Source organism: Rhododendron vialii, chromosome 6a (genome assembly GCF_030253575.1).
Source record: "Rhododendron vialii isolate Sample 1 chromosome 6a, ASM3025357v1".
Taxonomy (NCBI): domain Eukaryota; kingdom Viridiplantae; phylum Streptophyta; class Magnoliopsida; order Ericales; family Ericaceae; genus Rhododendron; species Rhododendron vialii.
Genome location: NC_080562.1, coordinates 12,002,176 through 12,028,795, shown reverse-complemented (window position 1 = coordinate 12,028,795; position 26,620 = coordinate 12,002,176). Strand labels below are relative to the sequence as shown.

The following is a 26,620-nucleotide window of genomic DNA, read 5'->3' as shown; positions in this document are numbered from 1 at the left end:
TTATCTTATAAACATTTGATCACAAATTCACTGATTTCCACATAGTTCATACATATTTGACAAAACAGTTAGCAATAACACATTCTCATTTATTATCCAAACTAACGTTTGTGTCATTGATTTTTCGAGTTTCTCCTACGTGAATTCTCGTTGACCGTGTCACAATTTCCCACATTTCATAAACCATAACAACATTTCCAAAATCGTTTTAACACACGCAACTTTGGTTCCGCCGTTCCGGTCTCCCTAGAATCCTCACAATGGTTCCGCCGCACCGGGTTCCCATTGGCACACTTTGCATTGGCTCCTCTCCGCGAATAACCAAGCCAAACACCTAACCTCGGTTCCGCCGTTCCGATCTCCCGAGTATCCTCACAATGGTTCCGCCGCACCGGGTTCCCATTGGCACACAAAACACACACCACACAATGGGCTACCACGTCCGGCCACATTGCGGTTTTCAAAACATTTCACCTTTTCAAAACACGCGTTTTCATTAACCACACCCTAGGTGTCATGTTTCTAACTTTCTCGATTTTCGGGTCACGTTTTCATGCCACGACTCCGCGGTAGGACTTTTCTCATACGAAATCATAAATCATTCATTGAAATCTTGAAACTAAACTAACAAGATCATCCAACTTTATATTACTAATGATACTCAAAACACCACTTAAAGCATAACGCCACATATACAGACGCTTTTGGAGTGAAAATCACTTATGCTTTACAACAAGGCAAGTAATACAAACAATTCATAACACATGCTCATAACCGTCTAAAGATCAAAATACAAATACTTCTATCAACGATAAAGTTTTATCTTTGGGAAAAACCGTTCTTTCTTCCTTTGTGGAAAATTCAAAACAACATATATTTATTAGAGTAGAAGTCGATTATTCTAACATGCTCATACTTCCATTAGCGAGAATAAGTTTACTAACTATCATGCATTTCAAACCTTACAGGAGATAGATAACCTTATATACTTAAAGGTAGGGTATAAGAAGATTCTACGTTATACTTTCCAACATACGGTTCTATGTTATACGTAGAGTTTAGTGGACAAAGGGACTCTACCTTTCTTCTTGGCGGTAGTGACGACTATGGAATGTAAGTTGACGATCGGGCGGAATAACTTCATATGGTAAGCTTTTGATAGCTTCGAAAGAGAAAGGTTTCTCTCGAAACTTCTTCATGACTAAAACTACTAAACTTTATGGATTGAAAGGGTGGTTTAGGATAAGTTTCTTGAAGATCTTAGGAAGAACTCAAGAACACTCAAGAACAAAAAGAACAAAGTAAGAACACAAGGATTTTCTAGAGAGAAGTTGAAGGATTGGAATGTGTGAGTTGAATGGTGAATTGGGGGGGGGGGGGGTGTTGTTAATTATAGCAAAATTTGGCTCCCTCTCCTCCCCCTCTCTTTATCCCACGGATTTTGCTCCATTGACTTGTCATTTCAAGCCTTTAATCAAGATCTTAGCCTTCCCTCACTTGTGTTTTCCTATTTTAGGCCATACCTTAGGTTATAATGAAGGTTTTTTGACTTGTCTAGTCCTAGGAAAGGCTTGCTTGTAAGATTGAACATATATAATAATGGCTAGGATTGTGTTCAAGAACCCTAGGATGGCTTGTCAAGTAGGTATTTAGGCTTATGGGCTAAAGGTTGCTTGTTTGAGTGCCCAACACACAAGCACACACTCACACTCTCCTCTCTCTCTCTCTCTCTCTCTCTCTCTCTCTCTCTCTCTCTCTCTCTCTTTCTCTCTCTCTCTCCCTCTCTCCCTCCCTCTCTCTCTCTTTAGTACTAGGTACATATATACATATATATTTACATATATGGTTATCTATGAGTACACCTAGGTACCAAATAGGCTTACTAAGGCTACGAAAAGAGAAAGATCTTGGAGAGCTTTCAAGTGACAACTCAATGGAAGGAAAATGATTAAGATTTTCCTAGAAGGTGTACCTATGCATGTATAGGCTTATATAGGTATGCTTTCTATAGCTTATGAGGTACATATATACATATATATAAGTATATGTATGAATCTAGGAAAGTAACTCTAGGATAATTAGACTTAAGGCTATACCCTAGGTTTGCATGGCATGGCATGGCATGGCTAGGCTTGCTTCTTTTGAAAGCAAAATGATGGCTATGACTTGTCTTGTCCAAGTTATATACACATTGGCAAGTCAATTGTCTATTATCCAAGGGATAAGAATTTCCCTAGCAATTATGGACCAATGGTAAAAGAAGAAATGATGATAAGTAAGGCTTTGAATGACTAGTCATGGGTGAAATGATTACTTTAATGGCCTAATGGTCCAATTAGGGTTAGGAGGGGTTCGTAAGGCTCAAAGATGGTCAAAAACGTCCATCTAGGGTTAGAGAAATATAACTAGGTGAATTGGTAGTCCGGTTTCTCCAACTAGTCGGTTAAAAACGAATTCTACTTGCCATATAGAACTTCTAGTCAAGAAATATAATTTTTAAGGGCCTAAATCTAATTATGACAGATAATAGAAATTTAAAAGAAATTTTAGAAGCGATATTAAGTAATTAAAAAGGAATTCCAATAAATAGCGAAATTTTTATTCATTAAAATTCCGAGTCGTTACATATAACATATAATGTGTCGTCAATATACTAGGAGAATTTATTTTGACAGTTGCAAGTGATGAATGTGAACTTATTAAATAATAATATCATTCGAAGGACCACACTAAATATTACTTAGATACAATGGTATCGCCATATCATTACAATGTCATGGTAACTAACCTAATGTCTTGGAGAAAGAAGCACTTGGTTGATTACTTTATCAAGATTCAACAAGGAAGAACTAGATGAACCCTGAGTAGCCTCTTCAGCAAATTTCTTCCATTCCATGGCTCTTCTCTTCATCTCCTTGCCCTTCTCCCCAACCATCAACTCTCTCACAAGACCCTCGACTTTCTCTCTCTTAACATCGCTGTCTATTTCCATCCCAATGCCCCATTTAACACACGAAAACCAACAATTGGTCAGTTGCTCAGAGAAAAATGGCCAACACACCATTGGCACCCCACTAGAAATACTTTCCAGAGTAGAGTTCCACCCATTGTGGGTCAAAAACCCTCCGATAGACGGGTGTGCCAGTACTTTTTCTTGCGGGCACCAACTTGCTAGTAAACCCCTATCTTTTGTCACGTCCAAGAACTCCGGTGGAAGAACAGATGTTTGGCCGGCTATAAGATCTGGCCTTATTATCCATAAAAATGCATGATTGCTATTAGCAAGCCCCCAAGCAAACTCCACCAATTGGTTTGGCGTCATTACTGTGATGCTTCCAAAGTTCACGTAAACAACAGAGTTGGGTCCATTGGAGTCGAGCCATTCGAGGCATTTGGGGTCTTCTTTCCAAAGATTTGATCCTAAGACGTTTAGGCTATTTTCTTCGATTTGATTCACGAGTAGATGTAAAGGCCCAATCGCGTACATAGGAGGAAAACTGGCGGAGAGGGGTTCCAAAACGTCATGCTCGAGTTCATCAAATGTGTTGAAAATAATAGCAGAAGCTTTACGAACATTGTCAATTACAGTCAATGCAAATTGGATCATAAAATCATTAGGGTCAGTGGTTCGGACGAAACTTGGAAAATCCTTCAATCGTATACCTTCCATACCAGGTATACCCTCTATTACTGTGTCCAAGTATCCGTTTATAAGGTAGCTCGCATCTGCACATATTGGAAGACAATTAATTAGTTCCCCTATAAGCAACAACGAGCTTATGATAGACATTAATAATTTAAGTTTAACTGCAGTCGTCTGATTGAGTTATGGGGAAGTAATTTCCAGATATAATTAAATAATATAAATGTTGGAAATAAACTTAATTATTATAGGTCATGTGTGAGTGAGAAAGGTACAAAGTGAGAGAGAGCTAGATGGTACGTATGAGTTTAATTGTTATGGTTGGGACTTGGGAGTGTGGCTGATCAGCATTGAGTGAATTATGTGCTGGTAAATGTGTATGTTTGTGTGTAATGGTGTGGGTAAATTGAGAGAGAATAGAGCAGAGCGGAGAGGAAGAAACGGGGACCCCTTGTTGCTTTCCCCCACCATGTTTCTGCGTGAAATGTGAGTGAGAGTATTTGTATGTGAGCTGTGAAAGTGAGGAGTGTGATTATGTAATTTTGCATGTTATTTGTTTGAAAGTATAATGAAAGAGTTGAGTTGTGTCAATAAAAAGCTCATCACACAGTCAATGCGAGTATCTTTATTAAGTTTTGACTTAAGCTCTCTATGTCCTTTTTTTTTTCTTTTGGGTAATAGACGTCAGTATTTTGAGTCAGTTTGTGCGCATTTCAAATTAATCCATACATCTTCCCACAATTGTTTTACACGCTCACGATTGGAGTTGATGTAGGCTCAAGTGTTACTAGCAATGAGAATCTAATTTTACCCAAACCACTAACTAAGTTAGAGACCAAGTCATTCCACCAAAAAAAAAAAATTACACTTAACCAAGAAATACCTTTGAGTGGCGTATATCCCTTTTCGATAAGATTGTGGTATTGAACGTAACCCATGAAACCACAAACACTAGCTGTCCATAAAACAACATCTGGAATGCCCAATTCTTTAGCCACGACCAGAGTGAAGGTCAGTGCCCCATCGGACACTATACAAGTCACGGGTGGAACGTTTGAGGAAGCAGTGTCGTTTAATTTTGACACAAGATCTTTAAAAGGAACCAAGCAGTTATTGTCGCAGGACTCACAAAGGGAAGGGATGTCTTGCGTAGCATCAAGGTCGGACTCAGGGAGCCCATCGGGTATGGCCTCGAACCGGAATGAGGGAACTCCGGTGAGGGAGTCGAGGCCCTGTGATTTTACGAGGCGTTTGTGGTTGAACTCTGTGTTGACGAAGGTGATGTGAAAACCCTTGTAGTGAAGGAGTTTTGCTAGTTTTAGCATTGGGTTTATGTGGCCTTGTGCTGGATATGGAATGCATACTACATGAGGCTTCTCTAAGTTGGTCAGGGAACCCATTCTCTCTCTCTCTCTCTCTCTCTCTCTCTCTCTCTCTCTCTCAATTTGGATGGATGGATGGTAATGGGAGTAGTATAATATGAACCCCATTTTATAGCCAATCAAAGAGGGTCAAACTCGTATAATCTAAAAAACAAAATAAGAAGGAAAATGATTTTGCCACTTTCCTTTTTGTTAACGTCACTCCCCTGCAAGTGTATTTTTGCAGGAGAGTGACGTTAACAAAAAAAGGAGTGGCAAAATCATTTCCCTTCTTATTTTGGTTTTTTAGATTATAAGAGTTTGACCCTCTTTGGTTGGCTATAAAATGTGGTTTACACTTACATGAGAGTGACGTTAACTAAAAAGAGAGTGACAAAATCAGCGGTCAATAAGAAATTAAGTGCTAACTTTGTTCCAAAAAAAAACAGAAAAAGAAATTGCTAACCTCTTCTTCTTTTTTTCTTCTTTTTTGCTTTTGCTAGAGAAAGTGCTGACAAAAAAAAAACTCTTTTCCTTTTGCTAGAGAAGTACCGTACGTTTTGTATCGTAACCTTCCTATGGATTCGAGAGAATTTACTTGCGCAAAGAAATCATTAGGGAAAATGGTGATAAACAAAAGGGAAATTTTCAAAATGGCACATGAACTTTGTACCAAATATCACAGAGACACCTGAACTTAAGTTTATTTCAATTAAACACATGTACTAACAAAATTTCCAAATTTGGACACCTGAACTTAAATTTATTTCAATTAAACACTTGTACTAACAAAATCTCCAAATTTAGACCCCCGCCGTTATACTCCGTTCCAAAAATTGTTGATATGACATCTCCAACCCGTTTAAGTTGCCCCATTGCACATGTTTCCAATAGGGGATGATGCACCCAAACGAAACCCATCATTAAAAATATGCCGAGCAGAAAGAAGAATTGGGTTTGGGCAAAAAAACATGTGCAATGAGGCAACTTAAACGGGTTGAAGATGCTATGTCAGCAATTTTTGGGATGGAGCATAACGGCGGGGGTCTAAATTTGGAGATTTTGTTAGTATAGGTGTTTAATTGAAATAAACTTAAGTTCAGGTGTCTAAATTTAGGGATTTTGTTAGTACAAGTGTTTAATTGAAATAAACTTAAGTTCAAGTATCTCTGTGACATTTGGTGCAAAGTTCAGGTGTCATTTTGAAATTTTCCCTCAACAAAATCTTCTCCGATAGACTCCATCCACTAACAACTTTTTCCACTCTTCTCACTTTTTAGTTTTGTTTTTATTTGAATTTTTTTCGTGTTTGTTAGCTTTGTGCCTCACTTTTTTGGTTTTCCGATTAATCTCGTCAAGACGAATCGAAAAAATAAAAAAAATTACTTTTACCCAAATATTTTGTAAAATAACTATTTTTTAGCACAAAAAAAATTGACTTTTTTTACTTATTAAAAGTGATTATTTCCTGAAATATTTGGTAAAAGTAAGAAAAAATTACTTTTTCGATTCGTCTCATCAATAGTCAAGAAATTTTGGGGCAAATTAACAAACGCGGAAAAAAATTCAAATAAAGACAAAACCATAACTTGTAGAAAAAGTTTAGTGGAGATAATGTCGGAGACTTCGAGGTTTGTTTCATCGTAAAGCTTGCGGTTCCAAATCTCTTATTCCCTCCGTCCCATTTTGTTTGCTTACGTTTTCTTTCTGGTTGTTCCAAATTGTTTGCAAATTTGGATGGAGAGAGTACTTGTTATCAACTTTTATGGGGTCCGCACGTGCAAATGTTTGTTCCGGCTCTAAATGGGGTCCTTCCAAATGAACAGTCAAATTAATCGAGATGAACATACAGTGGCTCGCCGGATTTTTATTTAAATTAGCTAGGTTGCTATCGTTTTTTATCACTTTTATTTATCTACCTATGGAAATAACCAAACCGTCAATTCCTCCATACGGGACTGCATTGCTAATAAGAATGTAAACAATCGCCCAGAGTACACTGTATAGAGATGACGATTTTTTTATTAAAAATATTTATTCACTAAATTAAGTTGGTACTATATATTCAATAAGTTAATCACGACAAAGACAAAGGATATGAACTTTACAATAATAATATATTTGAATTAAGTTGACACATCGATATTCAATAAGTCTAGAACTACAAACAAAATACACAAAAACTCACATAAATATATGGGACCACACACACCGATTGCATAGTATATGTGAACCCTACATATATAGGTTCGTATAAGTGTATAAGTGTTTGTAATTCTATACTTTTTTGTGTTGATATCACCCAAAACAGAAATTCCAAATAAAGTCAGAGTGGACGTGATCAAATGACCAATTAGGGTTAAGGTCAGTCCAATTTTATTAATGTCGAGTCTGGTCTAGTTTTGGACAACGCTTAGAATTGTTCATTTTGTAAAACTCATCGAGTATGTTATCCACGCAAAAAATTAGCCTCATCAAACATCGATAACAAAATGCATTTGTACAAGGAAAAAATGGGCATATATGAGTTTTAATTTATTGTCATCGTATTTTTCTTGTACAAATTTGTTTCGTTTATGTACCTATCGATATTCAATCAAGCTATTTTTTTGCGTGAATGACATACTCGACGAGCTCTACAACAAGAGCGATTTTTATCATTGTTATAGGCCCAGAGAGGCCCACAACGGTCCAAAACTAGACCGGAATGGACATAAAAAAAACTGGACTGGACCTTTCCTCTTCCAATCAAGAACCCATCCTAGCGCCTGAAGGCTGAAGCCTACAATGACGTACGATGCCAACCATCTTCCTCCCAACCACTCTGGTCTAGTTTGAACCATTTGTTGGCTCTTTTAGGCTCACAACAATAATCAGAACCGTTTACTTTGTAGAGCTCGTAAAAAATATTGACTACGCCAAAAATATTGGTCAGATATCGTTTAATATGATTTTGAAATGCATTAAGTTTGTAAGAAAAAAAGTGTGTAACACTAGATTGTAACTCATTTGACACAATTATTTTAAGATCATTGCATTTGGATATCATATCAAACAATATCCGATCAAAGTGATTTTTGTCATGGTCTACGTTCTCAACAAGCTACAAAAAGTAAATGGTTCCAATCATTATTGTGGATCCGAAAAGGGTCCACAAATGGTCCAAAATTGGACCGGACTGGTTGGAACCAAGGATGGAGACAGAGAGGGGCTAAAAGGGGCAGTCGCCCCCCCCCCTACGATTCTAAAAAAAATACTACTATTACTTGAAAAAATACTACTATTACTTGAAAACAAAGTTATTATCAAAATGTATAGTCTCGCCCATCTCTAGAAATATATCTCGCCTCCCCTGTCCACCATGTCTGTAGAAAAGTTGTCAATCCCGTACCGGCAAGCTTATCGTTTTTACTACTGGAATGGTACGTATCGGTACCGGACTGTATCTCGGTACCGTTCCAGATTTAGCGCAATTAATATTTTATATATATTTAATATATATCTACCAGGTTGCAAAACCATTTCCGTGAAATAAATGGTAGCAAAAAATTATCTAAAAAGACTCAAAACAAAGTTATGAAACAGATCAGGATTCCATTGTGATCTTAATAGAAGAAAATCATATATAAGCCCATAAGTTTCTTTTAATTAGTTTAGAGCTCATAACTTATGTCATTGAAAAAAAAGAGAGAAGGTAATTTTGTACCGTCCGGAACACCGAAAAATGTCCGAAACAGACTGGTATCGTCCAGCACATCTGGTATTGGCCGGAACAGGCCGGTATTTCAACCGGACATATCTTGAGTTTTTGTGTTCCGTTTAAACACTGGTATCGGCCGGTACGAAAAGAATTTCACAACTTTGGTCTGTAGTAGTGAATAAATACTCATTGCAAGATTTTTCAATGAGCCAAGTTCCACATTATACACTAAAATCGATGGAGACGGATACGAAATCACCAATAAATACCAACTACAAAGAGACGTTACCAAGTCTGGGCTACTTTATGCATGGAGTCTGATTGCAAAATTTTTCCAACGAGTTCTATTCTATGATAATGACACTGAATTAGCTTTAACAAGTCTTTACATGCTAGCAGTTGTACAGAGTGGTAAGGACATGACCATCAATCCCTAATGATAAAACATGAGGTTCGCAATCAATGGTTGCAAGATTTTTCGGATCATGAGGTTCTCAATCAATCGTTGCAAGATTTTTCTAAAATAAAACAGAGATGGAAAGATGAGGAGATGCTATTTTTGTCTATTTTTTGATAATTACATATGCATTTTCCAAGTCTTTGCGGCTCTATAGAATCCAAAGAAATTTGCCATGAGTGATTGTAAGATTTTTTGAACGAGTCAAGCTCACATTGTTATACAAACGGAACCAACATGGAAAGATGAGGAAAGACTCTTCTCATCAGTTCTATGATCTAATGACATGCGACTTTGCCAAGGTTTTGTTGTTTTGTGGAGTTCTAGTAACATGGGCATTAGTGATTGAAATATTTTTATAGCAGAGTCAACACTCAAGACCCATCTAACAAACATGGACAGAGAAGGGAAGATTTCGGTCGAAATTGATAACTCTGGCGTGCTACCTTGCTAAGTTATTGTCACGTTGTATTTTGTTCTCCAAAAATATTATTAGTCAAGGTGCATACACAAGGATGAAGCTATGAGAGTCTAGTTGAGGCGGCCACTACGACAAAAATTTAAGAAAATATAATTATTATATGTAAAAAAAAAAGTTATCCCCAACTTATATAGACTCGCCACCGCTAGATTTTTTAAAGAAAGGAGATCCAAAATAATATTCTAAAATTATATTAGTCTTTTCGTACTCTATGTGCAAACAACAAACATCATTTACTATAGTTTTTATTATGTTATTTTAATTTTTTCTAGAGTCGATGACTATTCATATTGCAATACATGTTTTTTTAGTATACATTTAATTTGTAGACTCGGGGATACTGCCAACCGATGGTGCTTGGCAACGGTGTCAAGTGGTCAATCTAACCGTTTATGTACTTGGATTAGATCCGAGCCGTCCGTGCCGAGACGAACGGCCAGATCGACCGCTCGGTACCGTTGTCAAACACCCTTGCTTGGCAGTATCCTTCAATCATTCGTATTTTGCCACTGTTATAGTAAAATTCTGACTCTCTCCTTGGTTGGAATCCAAACTAGACGAGATCCTCTCTCAGGATGCAGACACGTACGACATCACCATCACACCTGCACAACATAATTATAGAGAATGCCATGAATGTTGTGCACGTGGTAACATGCACAAACATTTTCAGGGCCCCTTTAATTAGTAATGATACACCCACTGCACCTCACCCACCACACCCACCGCATGCTTGTCGGGCCCATTTTAGTTACCGGACAGTCAAACCAAATCGTCCAAAAATTCTATAAAAAAATCAGATGATACAAGCCGGACTTCCAAAAATTCTAGTCACCGGACATTCAAACGGCATCCGACATGTGTAAGTGTTCGATTCGAACTTCCAAAAATCAGATGATCCGAGCCATTAAAAAATGAAAGTTCGGATCGAGCACTTACACACGTCGGATGCCTTTGATTTGCGCGAGGTCCCACTCGGTTTTTTCTTTTAGACTTTTTGGACGGTTCGAATCGGCCGTCCGGTGGTCGGAGTGAGCCCAGCGAGCTTGCGGTGGGTGAGGTGCGTTGGGTGTATCATTACTCCCCTTTAATAGCTGTACGAGTTAGGTGAGAATTCTCAGGTGAGGAAAAAAAAATACTATGAAAAGGTAGAAATACAATTTTTTAATGGAGAATTGGTAAAATAGGTTTATTGAGATGTGAATAGGTAAAATGTAAAATATGCATTGTTCACTGGCATTTTTTCTGGTGACAGGTGTACATGTTCTATTTGTTATTTACTTTCTACCGGTGTACATGTTCTATTTGTTATTTACTTTCTTTAATCCCCGTGGACTGTTTGAGAAGTGACTGAGATTAGGGCCGGGTTAATATCCTGCATGCTCCCATAAGTGATTTGTTTTTACGGAAAATGCTTTAACACACACCTCCTATTTGTGAAAAATGTTATTCCCTCCGTCTCGATTTGTTTGTCCAATCTCAAAAATCTAACTTTTTTAGGAAACATTATGATTACTGATAGGTGCGTAAATATGTCTATTTACGCTCCTTAACTAAGGCTTATTATGTCCATTTAGTGCGCTACTTGAAGTTTAATAGTTGTTAATTGTGTTTCAGGACTCTCAGAGCACGTGGATAACATTCGGAGTTAAAAGCGCAAAGTCGAATTTTATTTTGGCCAAAACAAAAGCCGTCATTAAATCAATTGAAGTTTGAAGCGGCAATTGATGAGAATATGGTGTTGACTGATCTTAACTGGGTCAAAATCCATTGGGCCCAATCATTTATTGGCTGAAAATTGGAGCATTGCAAGTGGGCCGGGTCAAAATCCATTGGGCCCAATCATTTATTGGCTGAAAATTGGAGCATTGCAAGTGGGCCGAAGAATAATAAGTGAACCTACTGAAATTGGTCTTTGGGAATAGAAAAAAAAGATTTACACGAAAACTACAAAAGAGAAGACAAGAGTTTTGTTTTGGCTATCATCGCTAGAACTAAGGTTGTGAATACCGTTTCGTACTGGTCGGTACACACCATTTTGACAAGTAACTGGTACCCTTACCCCCCAATACCAGTCAGTACCGGCTAAACCGCACTACAACACAAAAGACTTATAGTAAGGATTTAGTTTCCTCGCCAAAACAGCTGATTTCCTCGCAAAATGTATTTGCGAGGAAATTTTTCCTCGCCCGTTTTCCTCGCAAAAAGCTTGTCGCAAAAAGAATTTGCGAGGAAAAAAAAATTTCCTCGCCTATTCTGACACAATTAGCAAGGAATTTTTTCCTCACTAGACTAATGTAATGTTTTTGAAACTAAAAACAGATAATTCTCCGGCTCCTTTGCTTCCGCACGAATTCGAACCGTGGCCTTCTATATGGAGGCATTCACTCCATCCATCACACCAACTTCCTTTCCAGTTTAAACCTTTGCCTTTTTTTATATATAAACCTTTTGTACATCCTTTCACCTCTCTAAATTTGTTTCTTTAAACCTTTCTCTCTAATTTTAGTCCCTTCGTATTGTTTCTTTAAATTTGTTTTTTAAATCATTAACATTATTTGCTTTTATTGAATTTTTTATAATTTAATGTTTTGTTATATATCTTTAATAAATCTTTATACCTTTCTAAATTTGTTTATTTTTTACTTCGTTTTAATTCTCTCTAATTTTAGTAACCTTTTGTAGTGCCTAAATTAGTTTGAGCACTTTAAATTTCTGCAAATACGATATTTTTTTTGTTGGGTTAATCTGTTCTTACTGTGTATATGCGTCCATAACAATTTTAACTCAACTACAATATTAAAATAGTAATAATTTGTTATGTTTCTTTTTAAATGGGTTTAACCTTACATATTTTGAAAATAGATTAGTGACGATCCAACTTTGAGATATTTTGAAAATACATTTTGCATTATTAAGTACTTTATCTTTTGTTTAGCTTTTCATTAATTTTTTTGTATGAATTAATAATCAATTATCTCTACAAAAAGCAATCCATATATCCCATGCATTCTTTTTCTGAAAAGCATATCATTCATCCACAAACTTATAATCCCTATGTCTAGTCCATTTTTTGGGTTTATAACAGTCAAAAGAACAATACGATAGAATTGATGAATGCACTTTGTTACCTAGAGTGTTCTATTCCTTGGGTATTTATATACAAATACGGTTACAAGTGATGAGCTTTACAAAAGATATTGCAAATGATAAAATATAACCACTGAAATGGCTAACATTATCAGGACTTCTTTTCTTGATCAATTGATTTGCACTGATTGGTTGTCATCCCCCCGCATGTTGATGGTCGAGGCATGACCTTTAGATTGAAACGCAGTGTCCGAAAGCGGGAAGACGCAAGTCCTTTTGTAAAAATATCGGCAATTTGATCGTTGGTGCTAATACATTGGACAGTTAAATCACCCCGAGCGAATTTATCATGCACAAAATGATAATCAATTTCAACGTGCTTTGTGCGGGCATGGAAGACGGGATTGGCTGTAATATATGTGCACCTATATTATCACACCACAGTAATGGAGTGGCAAAGATATAAAGACCAAGTTCGAAGAGGAGTGACTGAACCCAAGTTAATTCGGCGGCCACATCCGCAATAGCCTTGTACTCGGATTTAGTTGAAGAGCGAGCAACAGTGCATTGCTTGCGAGAGGACCTCTTTTCTTGATCAACTGATCATTTGCACTGATTGGTTGACAATAACTATGGGATGAACTTTTTTTTAGCATGTCCTTAAAAATGTATGTATTCAAACAATAAATTTTAGTACAATTTGAACATACTGACATTGTTAACAATTAATTTCAGTTGGGGAAAAGTGAATTCATATAATTCGTGAGAAACATATTTTTTATTTCATCAATTCAATGCGATTGGCGAGGAAACTATTTTTTTCCGTTTATCACTTTTTTATTTTAATAAATTTGCTAATGATATTGAACTATGTAGTTGATTATCCCTTACCACCGTGATATTAAAGATACATGAACATAATTAATAATGACTTACATACAAAAAATTTAATGAGTCCTAAAAAAGGTGACAAAATTTTTTCTCGCCAAAAGGTTACATTTAGCAAGGAAAACAGATTTCCTCGCAAAAGGGTTACATTTGGCGAGGAAATAATAATTTTCTCGTTAAATGTAACTTTTTGGCAAGAAAATTGAATTTCCTCGCTAAATATAACTTTTTAGCGACGAAATTGAATTTCCTCGCAGATTGTGTACTTTTAGCGACGAAATTTATTTTCCTCGCCATATTTCCTCGCAATAGGCCTTTCGTGTTGTAGTGCCGAACGATCTCAGTCGAGATGAGCTTACCGGTGATTTCGTCTGGTATTTTGCAAAACTTGCAGACATAGAAAAAATGCAAAAATCAAACGCAAACAGAACCTAGAAGAAGATCCAAGCCTGATTTTCTTATGGATCTGGTCTCTTAGCAATTTCCAGACCATCTTGGAGCACCTCCATCGCAGGTGAGCAAATTTTCAGATAACTTTTCTGCTCCTCCGTTGCAGATGGCTGTTGACCGTTTGGTAGCACAAGATGTGTGGTAGGTAGTAGTGGAAGGGAAGAGGAAAAGTCGAACTCTTGTGATGAGAGAAAGTAAGAGATAGTAGAGGAATATTTGAAGAAAATTGGAGCCCTAGGATTGAAACTGAGAAATACATCTCAACCCTACAATTTAAGTGCGTCTGGGTTAAGTTTGGGTTCCTAAGAACAGTCGAAAATTAAAGGCATATCCAATTTGAGTTCACAGCGATGAAAAAATAGGATTTTCAAAAAACTGATATCTTTTATTGTCTGGGTAAATATATGTAATGATAGTAGTGCTAAATCCGAAATGATACCCGATATTTGACCGGTACCAGTATGTACCGTACTAGTAGAAAAATCGGTACTCAAGTCGATACGGTATTCAGAACCTTGGTTAGAACGCCGAAACAGAGAACGAGAGTCAGCAGCACCTCAACAGTACTACCTCGGGGGCTCACAACTGAAACAGAAAAGATGAAGGCTTCGGGATTTAATCTTTTACTATTATTTCACTGGAGTTTTATCCTTGCATGATTATTTGGTTTGATCTTTATTGTAGCAGCTTTTCTTACGGTGTTTTTCTTCACAGCTCGTTTCTTTTGAAGTTTTTAAAGTTTTGTTCAAGAAAACATGCACCTTCCGGAAACTCGTATTAATTTACGTTCTTAATTAAAATTGTTCATTGATATTCGTTTAGTATAAATCTCTCGTTTATTTTTCTTTTCCAAGAAATAGAAGCATGTTTCAATCTAGGGTTTCTTACGTTTCTTTCTTAATAATGAGTGAGAAGTCGTATAGGTAGGGTCATGAGGTGATTAGCACGCCGTGATCCAGTTCGGGCACTGCTCCTATTTTCAAACAATGGAAAAAGACAATTTTAGATTGGTAAAATATTTTCCGTAGACGAACCTGGGTATTGTCGGAGCCCATGTGAACGGGGAAATGGGGATCTAAAACTTATTCTCCTCTGCGCATGAGTAAATGGTGATCATAAGGGTTCGCATCTTACGGGGTATCTTTTTCAGCCTAAAATCAAACGTTTTAAAGAACACCGATTGGAGCTGATGAGTCCGGGCCGGTTGCAAGTGCTATAAACCCTATGACAGTACCTTCCTTTTAATTATTTGAAAAAAAACCCAAGTAATTTCTAGGTTTTAGTTAATCTCAATCAACCAACAATGGGTGGCTATCTAAGAGCCCGTTTTTAATAGTAGTAACCCGAGATTTTAAGCAACACACATCACCGTCACTGTGGATTCGACTCCGAACTTACCGGATATTGTGCTACGTCGGTCTCAGCCCTACGCTTGGGGCAACCCATTATTTTAGGACTATGATTTCGCTAAGCAATTACACCTAAAAAGATACAATTTTTCACATTTACCCTCAATTTTTTTTTTAAAAAGTTACTTTATTCGACTAAAGAAATGGCAAAAAGAAAAAATTGATTCAATTAAAAGTCAAATTGACAAATATTTTGAGACAGTTAAAAGTTAAAAAGTGAACAAACAAATCAGGACGGAGGGAATATGTCTATTGTTTTGACTAATGTTACCCCTTCTCAAGTGAAATGTTATGACTTGTTTTGATATATGTTATGTCTTGGCAAGGTGTTAACGTTACTATATATGCATGTGCTTTATTGTTGCTCTGCTGCATTGCTGCTCTGTTAGTTGAGTTTGAGGTATTGTTTTGGAAGAATCCTCCTATGCAGGGTCCATTTAGGAGGTTTTTGGTGGTGTAAGGATTAGTGGCCGGTTACGGTGCGTGCTGGAACATAATCAGCACAATTTCAAGCTGCGCAAATCGCAATATGCTGTGATGATTCCACTCTTTACTGTGGTTTTTTCAATGTCTCATTGGATGTATGTTTCCTTTCCTTTCTTTTCTTTCTTTTGGCCTTCTTTAGCTCCAAGGTCTTCTTGTATCTAGAGTTTTGGCCTCTTTGATGTACCATATATCGAGTTATAATAAATTTTGTTGCCTATCAAAAAAAATGAAGAAGGAACACAAATCTTGATGAAATTGTTACTCGAACACAAAGATAAAAGGGTAATTTTAAAGTACTACTAGTGTTAGTAGAGTGAAAAAATATTAGAAGAGTAATTTTCACACTCCTCTTTTTTACTTTCGCTTTCCCTTTTCTCTCTAATGCTCTCCTTTTTTAATCCTTTTGGGATGTGAATGTAATTTTTGTGCGTCCATGTGTGAAATAGTACATAAATGAAAGCTTAATCTTATAAATTAACGCATATACAGGTAGCTATGCATAATTTTTTGTAACCAAATGTTCGGGTCAATTTGCACACAGTAACTAATGTTGGGGTCCTGAAATGAATGATTGGGCAAATTCCACAGCGACCTCAAGGTTTGTTTCGCCTCTGTAGAATTCAAACATATATGCGACACATCAACACACAAAACCACATTAACAGAATAGGCAAAATTTATGACCAAAATCACAATGTAATAACGTATAAACTCTTCTGCAATATATACCCATAACCACAGAAGAAAATTACATGGACTCTGGTGACTTTCGGCATAATCAAGCTATGGTTGAACACTGAGAAGTGGAAGGGTTAAACAGAGCAGGCAAAAGAAAATTCCTCCCATTCACACCCAACGCATTATAGCTCGCACCCTCCCGAACTCGAATCCACCTACAGCTCTCCTGCGTAACCTGGATAAGCCCCCTTACCGTAGGCCCCGGGGTGGTGTCTGTGGGCCGTAAATAGGCTGGTGAAATGGCCATGCACACCAACCCAGACACTGTGAGTTGCCAACCCATACGAAAACGGATTTCTTCTGGGCGTCAGACCCGTGAAACCCGCAACTCGAGTAGAACCCCTCGACGCCCACATCCTCCGCCTTGAGAACGAGGGTTTGCCCGTCAGATCCTGAGTTGACCCCGCGAACCAACTCGGAAATTTGTGACCTTTTTACACTTTTACCAATTGAGCAATTCTCATCCGTTATTTGATTGGCTAAAACCAAGTGGGTCCCTTTCTTACCAGCCTTTGTCATGTAGGTGTCAATGGTTTGCCACCACCGGGATACTGTGGGCGTTTTAGTGGAGGATAATAAGCCTTTTTCCCCCTTGTCGTGGATGTGAGTTTATTGAGAGAATAAAGTCAACCACAATTGGCTTTTGGGTTGGTGAGAAATTCCCGTACCAGAGGATGGACAGGTGGAGGTCACCTTCAAGTAAAGCTCCATTGTGGTAAGAGCCATTGGTGGTGGATTGTATAGGGCTTGCACCAAAACAAGTGTTAACTAGGCTTAGCTGAATAAGAGCAAGGTGCCAAGGACAAGAAAATATGAACTCATTTTGGGAGAGAGAGAGAGAGAGAGAGAGAGAGAGAGAGAGAGAGAGAGAGAGAGAGAGAGAGAGAGAGTGTGTGTGTGGGGTGCTTTTCAGTTGGGTGGTGAGTGAAGCTGGGAGGTAGAGAGCGTATATATAGGTGTTTTTGGTGCATGGACAATGGTGGGAAGGGTTTGTCGTGTTGCTTTTCTAAGCAGCTTTAGTGACACTATATTTTTTGTTTTTAGTAATGCAAGGTATTTAGAGCTAGTTTGCATGCAACGCGGATTAATCTCTATGAGTTGGTATGAACTTAACTGAGATTAATCCCAACAATTCTTTCCAAAGCCATTTCACATGTTAAGCGTGCAGTGAAATTGCTGCAAAAATTGTTGAAAAAGAGAACTGAAACTTGACACTTTCGGAGCGGCAAATGGAGCTCAATAAGCTTTGGAGAACTCCAAAGTCTTTTCTCATGTTATAAGCAGAGTTGGAATTAGTGCCTTAGTGGGCGCATAAAATGGAGCTCAATAGGCTGCATGTGTTGGAAGCTATTTTTCTATGCATACTATTTTTTGATAACTAAACCACTCAACTGTCTCCGAATCTTCTTACGTGCATCTCCAATATAATTCCACTTACATATATTACTAGTGGGGTCTCAATTAAAGTCGAAATACTTTGGAGCAAATTCATAAGTTGGATCATCTTAGAGGCTTTGAATCTAAAAACTTGGAAGGGAGCAAATTTTTAAGTCTCAAACGTCGACTACTACCATGCTGGTTTTGATAACTCTAAGTTTCGAAGCTGCATGTTTTCCCATGTATACATGCTGTTTCACATTTTCTATATGCTTCATTTCAAATAATTTACTGGGAACCCCGGTACTCGCCACTTACGAGTGTCAGCCCCTTATCCACATAAAGAAATAAAGAGATTTTTTTAACGGGACGTATCAAGTATTATATGGTTTAGATCATTAACAGATCTATTAACACAGAAAAATCATTTTTTTCCCACTTTGATCGACATTTTCTACTTATATTTTTTCATTCTCGTTTGTTTGTTTGTTTGTTTTTTTCCCCGTTCATTATCGTTTATCATTGACATAGGAAAGGATGAACAAGATCAATTATAGATTCAATCGATTATACAAGTGACTAATTGCGTACAGAAAAATTTTGGAATGGTACACTGTATGATACTCGATCGATAGCTATGTAGCAGGCCGAGCAAAATGGCTCGGGCCATTCCGAGCGTGATCTAGTATTCCTTTCAACTCCAAAACATCTTTCTTTGGACGTTCGGATCAGCAACCATAGCCGAGGGTCCCTGTAGCCGAGGGTCCCTCTAATTACTACTTCCTTTAATGCTCCATTCCCTGCACCTGCTCGGGGTGGAGGATACGTTCGTTTGGATAACTGCCGAAGGTCCCACAACATGCTCGGTGCCGAGCGTAGCCTGGCCGACGATCCAGCTCATCCGCGTCAGAACAATAACCATGGCAATGATGATGGTTGTGACGTCATCCAAACGGTTATGAGGACAATGATGGTGGCACGTGAAGGTGCCAGCTCATCATGAAAACGGTTGTAAAACCCTAAACGTGATGCAACAGTGACATCAGCCGACGCGTGTTGAGCGTTGGTGCAATCTTGGAGACCAAGCTAAGGGTTCCCTATAAATATCCCATTATGCCTACTTGGAAGAAGTACGCTCAAACAAAACCCGAGCTCCTAATCCCTAACTCCTTCTTGCAAGCAATCTGACTCTTGCACCGGAGGGCCATCCCGGAGTACCTCCGGTGTGGTCTCTTAATCGTGCTTCGTTTTGCAGGACTGATCAAGGAGATAAGAGCTAACCAAGAACCCACATTCAGAAAGTATAAACCAACCGGAACGGAGCCCCCACAATTTGGTGAACCCGACGTGAACTTGATTCTCAGATCCACGGCGGCTCCTCCACCTCGACCACTTCTTTCGTACCTAAAAACCTCACCCCTCGAGATCTCCACCAGTCTCCTCCAAAGAAAAATGGGCGGAGCACCACCACCACCTCCTCTCTTTCAACCCCTCAGTTCCTCTTTGCACATCACCTCTGAAACTGGTATCAACGCTGCCTCCCCATCTCACCCTCCTGGATTTACTCCACCAGGCGCGAGCTCTTCCATCCAACGTCCAGTGGGCCTGAGTGAAGATGCTCTAGCATACGTACAAATGCTAGAACAGCAACAAGAACAAACCAATGCTGATGTAGCCATTCTAAGAATGGAGATCGAAAAAATTAAGGCCAAAGAATTTCCTACGGCATCCCACTCTGGATCTCAGGGTCGGCGCCGGAGAGGAAATCTGCCACCCCCTCCTCCTTTGGGTGTTGATGCGCGGCCAAAAAGAATCTCAGTCCACGACCGCCTGGACCCACCATTGACAGACCATCGAACTTGGGATAGCGCTCGCCTTCGGCAGTAGCTCTCACCAGTTCATAAATGTCTCGGCAATGGTGCGGGACATAGCGGAAGAGAAGGACGACGAGAGGGGAGCCCGCATACTATTTTCTCAAGTTCATCGGCTGGAGACGAATACTCCCAGGGCTCCTAAAGCTACGATACCGTGGAATTTCAAGACAACGATCAGGCTCTCATCCCATACAAATCCGAACGGCAAAGAAGCCGAACGCCAAGAAGAAACGGTAAAGGTCCCCAGAGCCATCGGATCGAACATGATGAAGTCCCTCGGGAAAAGGCCTACGAAGGACGAGCAACAAATTCAGTTAGCGCTCGGAGGCTAAACCGTGAAAGGAGTGTAAGTGTCGTCGTTCGGCAAGATGATCGCCCTAGCCAACGAAGGGTTTACCATACCGAAAATCTTCCAGAAGAAGACTACAGAAAGGTCCCCATAGAGAAGAGAGAGAGAGGATTTCAACGTCGGCAGGATGAGAACGAAGGAAAACAAAGGGAACAAGAGTGCCGAGCATCGAAGAAGTCTCGAAACGCTCGGGAAGGTCTTCCCCCTCGGCCAACCCACGAGTACCAGTTGAAAAAGCTGACGGAATCACCCTTCTCGGCCAAAATCCAAGCCACGTTGCCGAAGCTAGGTCTACATCTCCCAAAGTTCCAGAAGTTCGATCCCAGCACGACCGAGGCATACACCCATCTCATCAGTTACAGAAGCACCATCTCATGCGTCACCGACGACGATGCCATCATGTGCAAAGCATTCCCCTCAAGTCTTGGGCGCCTCGGCTTGCTTTGGTTCAACCAATTAGAGGCTGGATCGATCCATAGTTTTAAAGAGCTTGAAAGAGCTTTTAACTATCGGTTCATCACTAGCAACAAGCAAGCCAAGGAAGAAGAAGCCTTGGCACAGATGAGGAAGAGGCCCGGCGAGACGCTTCGGAAGTATGCCGAACGTTACTGGCAATTGTTTAACGAGATACCCGGTGTTGATCAATACTGGGCGGCGAGGAACTTTAAGAATGGGTTGGAAACTGGAAGCAAGATCTTGGATGAGCTGGCAATAAGGGTGCCTCATGGAATGAACGAGCTAATGAGGACGGTAGAACAGCTCTGTTCCTACGAAGAGTTCCTCGCCGAGCGAGAACTCCAAGGACGACAAAACTCAATCGTACCTCAAAGCCTTCATATCCCCACACCCCAAATTGCACCACCAAAGCCTGTGGTCGCTGTCCAGCCGAAGAAGCAGGTCAACACAGTCAAGGTGGCAGACAAAAAGGGTCCAAAAGCTCATGACTACATAGCTGAAACCACCGTTTTCAAAGAGCCAATTTATTTCCTCCTCCGTACGATTGAGAGGGAACCTTTCTTTGTCTGGCCGAACCCTCCCAAATTGAACACAGAAGAAGGCAATAACAACAATCGGAAGAGATGCTCGTACCATAATGAGCTCGGGCATTACACCACGGCTTGCGCTCCCTATAAGACACTTTTGGAAAATCTGGCGGCACAAGGACTCCTTGATGATCATATCGATTGGACAAAAACGCCGAGGAGACAGCCGAACGCTAGTGGACAAAACCTTATTCCGCGTCCAGTCGGAATAATCAACGTTATTCATGGGTCAACAACAAAGGAGGCAGCAAAACAGCTTCATCAAGAACTTGTCAAAGCTGAGAAAGTTACCCAAATTTTTTCCATCGATCGTGCTCCAAAAAGAGTCAAAATGCTTGAGCGTCCCTGGTCAATCACCTTCACCGAGCAAGATCTTCAACGCATCCAAACTCCCCATAGCGACGCTCTGGTGGTCACAATCCAAATATCAACCCACTCGGTCAAAAGGGTGCTTGTTGATCAAGGAAGCTCGGTAGAAGTGATGTACTTATCTCTCTTTAACGAGCTCAAAATCCCATAGTCGTGCCTTTTACCAGCAGAAGTCCCTTTAATTGGTTTCAGTGGCACTCCAGTTTGGCCTCTCGGAAGGATTACCCTCCCAGTCGTTACGGGCTCGGTTGCTTCTAATCAAGAATTCGTCGTTGTGGACGCACCGAGCCCATACAACGCAATCCTTGGCCGAAATTGGCTCCATTCAATCAAAGCCGTCGCCTCAACCTACCACCAGGTGGTCAGGTACATCGGCGCTAACGGCAAACAAGAAGATCTATTTGGAGACCAGTTACAAGCCAGACAGTGTTACGTCTCGGCCATTGGAAAGTCATCAAGCTCCAAACGAGTACATTGGGTTGAAGTCCCTGACAAACCAGTCCTCAAAGACGTCGGATCTCTTCCTGAAGAGAAATCAATTGAGGATCTTATAAAATTCCCACTTAACGAGGATGCATCACGATATTTCATGCTCGGCGCGGGTTTGTCCCAAGCCGAGAGTGAGGAAACCTTGCAGTTCCTCAAAAGCAACATCGAAGTTTTCGCATGGACGCCGTATGATATGCCAGGCATTGACCCAAAGCTCATCCAGCACTCCCTCAAAGTTTCAAAATCAGCAAAGCCTGTGATTCAGAAGCCTCGGCGGTCGGCCACTATTCATGCCGATGCAGTAAATGAAGAAGTTGGCAAACTCCTTGAGGCTGGCGCCATCAAAGAAGTGCAATACCCCACTTGGCTCGCAAACCTTGTGGTGGTGAAAAAGAAGAATGGAAAATGGAGAGTTTGCGTGGACTACACCAACTTGAATGATGCTTGTCCGAAAGACTGTCTACCCCTTCCAAAGATTGATCAATTGGTAGATGCAACGGCGGGTCATGCTCGGCTGAGTTTCTTGGATGCTTACCGAGGTTACCACCAGATAGCCATGGATCCCGACGATATGGAAAAGACGGCATTCATCACACCCAGAGGCCTTTTCTGCTACCTGGTTATGCCGTTCGGCCTTAAGAATGCGGGGGCCACATTTCAAAGAATGGTATACCTGTTGTTCGGAATTCTCATTGGAGAAATCATGGAGGCTTATATTGACGATATGGTCGTGAAAAGTCTCAAGGACGAGAACCACCTCTCTCATCTTGCTGAGGTCTTTGGAATATTGAAGAAGCACAAGCTACGGCTTAACGCCGACAAATGCGCCTTCGGAGTTAGCTCCGGGAAGTTCCTCGGCTATTTGGTTACTCGGCGCGGTATTGAAGCAGATCCGAACCAGATCTCAGCTATTCAGCAATTAAAACCACCATCCACCCCTCGGGAAATTCAGAAGCTAACAGGGATGGTAGCGTCCTCAACAGGTTTATTAGCCGCTCGTCAGATAAATGCCATGTCTTCTTCCAAACTCTTAAGAAGCAAAACCGACGAAGTTTCAAATGGACAGAAGATTGCGATACAGCCCTCTCTGAGCTGAAATCCTATCTTTGTTCGGCACCTCTTCTTGTCAAACCAGTAGCTTTTGAAACTCTCCATCTCTATTTAGCTGTCTCCACATGCCGTAAGCTCGGCACTTGTCCGACGGGAAGGCCTTGAGGACCAACCAATCTACTTTTCTAGCCGAACCCTACTCCCAGCGCAGACAAGATATCTGCCACTGGAGAAGCTATTTCTAGCACTGGTTACAGCAGCTCGGAAATTGCTCCCTTATTTTCAAGAGCACCCCATCATAGTTCTCACGGAGTTTCCACTTAAAAATCTCTTGAGGAAGGCTGACCCATCAAGCAGAGTGTCCCAATGGGCGGTCGAATTAGCAAATTTTGATATCCACTTTGAGCCTCGAACTACAATCAAGGCCCAAGTATTGGCAGACTTCATTGCTGAATTCACCCCTAGAAGCCCGGACGAGGAAACATTGGTCAAGCCTAATTATGGGATGCTAGAACAACAAGAGGCTCGAAAAACTTGGAACTTATTCAGCGGAGACGTTTGGAGGTTGCACGTTGATGGGGCATCAAACAGCAACGGCGCGGGTGCAAGGGTTGTCCTTGTAAACCCTTGTGGCGTCCTTCATGAAAGTGCTATCACAATCAACTTCCAAGCCACAAACAACGAAGCCGAATATGAAGCTTTGTTTGCTGGTCTCCGAGCCGCGACAAGTTTACAAGTTGAAGACCTACAAGTTTTCTGCGACTCTCAGCTGATCGTCAATCAAGTAATAGGTGATTATGAAGCTCGAGACCCAAGAATGATTAAGTATCAAGCTACCGCTCTAGAGCTAATCAAAGGGTTCAAAGGATTTCAAATCGAACAGATCAACAGAGAGAACAACGCTCATGCCGACGCTCTTGCAAGTCTGGCCTCAGCAAGTAAAGCATCTGAATACCGACACATCAGCCTCGGTGAGATCCACCAGCCAAGCTTCGAAGTCTCGGAAGAAGTATTCAACATTTCCCTCAGCCCAAGTTGGATGGATGAAATCGTCTCGTTCCTCAAAGATGATACTCTACCCTCTGACAAAAAGGAGGCCCACCGTGTACGCAGCAAAGCAGCCTACTACTGGATCTCTGAGCTCGGCCAACTATACAGGAAAAGCTTCACTGGGCCATATCTTCGAGTTGTTCACCCAACCGAGGTCCCAATTATTTTAACCGAGCTCCACTCTGGCAGCTGCAGTTGTCACTCTGGCGGCCGTTCCCTATGTCAAAGAGTTCTCAGTCAGGGATACTTCTGGAAATGAATGAAGAAAGATTGTGAAGAAGTGGTCAAAAAGTGCAAGCCTTGCCAACTTTTTTCCCCTATACCAAGGCAGCCCGCTCAATCTCTCAAACCGATCACTAGTCCATGGCCCTTTGCTCAGTGGGGCTTGGATATAGTTGGCAAACTTCCAACTGCCCCTGGGGGCTTCAAGTTTTTGATCACTGCAACGGATTACTTTTCAAAGTGGGTGGAAGTCGAGCCATTAGTCACAACGACTGAAGCAGACGTTCGGCGATTCGTTTGGAGGAACATTGTCACAAGGTTCGGCGTGCCTTATGCAATTGTTTCGGATAATGGCTCCCAATTCGTCGGAAAAGAGTTAACTGGACTCTGTGCTGAGTTCGGAATTAGATTCTTCAATTCAACCCCATCCTACCCCCAGGGCAACGGCCAGGCCGAAGCCACTAACAAGACTGTATGCGCTGCCATCAAATGTCGGCTAGACTCTAAATGAGGAAAATGGGCCAAGGAACTGCCTAGGGTCCTTTGGGCCTATCGCTCCACTCCCAGACGCTCCACTGGCCAAACTCCCTTTGCAATGGCCTTCGGCATGGAGGCTGTCATACCACTGGAATCAAGGTTCCCGACCCTGCACACCGAAACTTTTGATCTAGAATCTAACAATGATGCAGTGGCAACCGAGCTTATCCTAGCCGAAGAAAAGCGAGACGATGCTCAGCTTAAGTTAGCCAACTATCAGCAGGAAGTCGCTCGGTGCTACAATCGAAGCGTAAGGCTTAAGAAGTTCAGAACCGACGACTGGGTCTGGAGGAAGGTTGTCCGAGCCAATCAAAAGACAAAATTCAAACCAAATTGGGAAGGACCCTACAGGGTGATTAAAGAGGTCGGCAATGGCTCGTACAAGTTAGAAGACAAAGAAGGAAGGGAAATTGAAAACCCCTGGAACGCTCTGAACCTCAGGAAGGCCTACCTTTGAAGTCTCTCATCGGTCTCAATCTATCTCACAAGCTCTAAAGTCTATTACTCTTCTCTTACCAAAACACTGTACTTGTCTTGGCCATATTTTATTTAATGAAAAGTCTCTCCTACTTCTGAAGCATCAATGTTTTCTATATTTGATTACAAACTTCGATCGCTATAGCTCGGTATTCTAACCATTACAGTTACGTTCGGATTTCTTTACTGCAAACATGTTATGGCTCGGACAATTTGATTTCCAGCCACAACATGATCAAACATATCGGTTCGGCTATGTTCATAATTTGACTTGAACAAATTGCCACTTCAAACATTTACTTAAACATATTACATTGATACAAGGCTGGCATTCTGAGCCGAGCCTTATACCAGCGTAGGGGCTGTTACAAGTAAATCATAAACAACTCGGATAATTTGAAATCCAAACACAAAACAGTAGATGAACTTGAAAGTTTGTCCTCAGCACGGCCATGTTCATAATTTGATTTGAACTAAATGGCCACATCAAAAAGAAACAATTACTCCACCTATTACCTTGGCATAAGACTGGCATTTCGAGCCGAGCCTTACACCAAAGTAGGGGCTATCATGAGTAATTACCAAAACTTTGAAAACAAGCCAAGGTTGCTTGACCTTCGGCGGCCAAAATCAGAGAAATATTTCTAAGGCATAGAGAATTTCTTCTAAGACATTAAAACACAAACTCGAAATTCAGTAACTCCTAAAAAGAGGGCTCGGCTTGGTAAAACGTTCGATGCCGACCCCCTAAACTATTACATCTGGCATGGCAAATCCCCAATGTTCGGTGCCATCCAGTCCAAAGAAGCAAAGTTCAAAATACTCAGAAACAAAAAAAAAAAAAAAACAACTTAAAGAGAATCCTAAACTTGGGCATCTTCGGCAACTTTGTTTTGAGCCTGAGGATGGATCTCATCATCTCCAGCCTTTTCCTGTTGATCGGCCACAGGCACGTCGGTCATTTTTTCATCTTCATCCTCAGGATGCAAGGGTTGGCATTCCTCTTCAGTATAAGGAAGCTCTAAATCGGGCACAGCCGGTTCAGGAAGCTGTTTCAAAAAACCTGATTCTGGTTGGATG

General features: G+C 40.5%; 1 protein-coding gene and 1 pseudogene across 1 annotated transcript; both read right to left on the bottom strand.

Annotated features, from left to right (window-relative positions):
• Positions 1-2,577: 2,577 nt before the first annotated feature.
• On the bottom strand, positions 2,578-5,105 carry LOC131328892 (7-deoxyloganetin glucosyltransferase-like). Its single transcript, XM_058361854.1, has 2 exons — positions 4,527-5,105; positions 2,578-3,726 (listed from the first exon to the last, which is right to left on the bottom strand). Exons 1-2 carry the CDS (start codon positions 5,041-5,043, stop codon positions 2,789-2,791), a joined length of 1,455 nt encoding a protein of 484 aa, XP_058217837.1. The 5' UTR covers positions 5,044-5,105; the 3' UTR covers positions 2,578-2,788.
• An 11,560-nt stretch (positions 5,106-16,665) lies between these two features.
• On the bottom strand, positions 16,666-19,923 carry LOC131328400 (protein EXORDIUM-like 2; annotated as a pseudogene).
• Between the last annotated feature and the right edge of the window lie 6,697 nt (positions 19,924-26,620).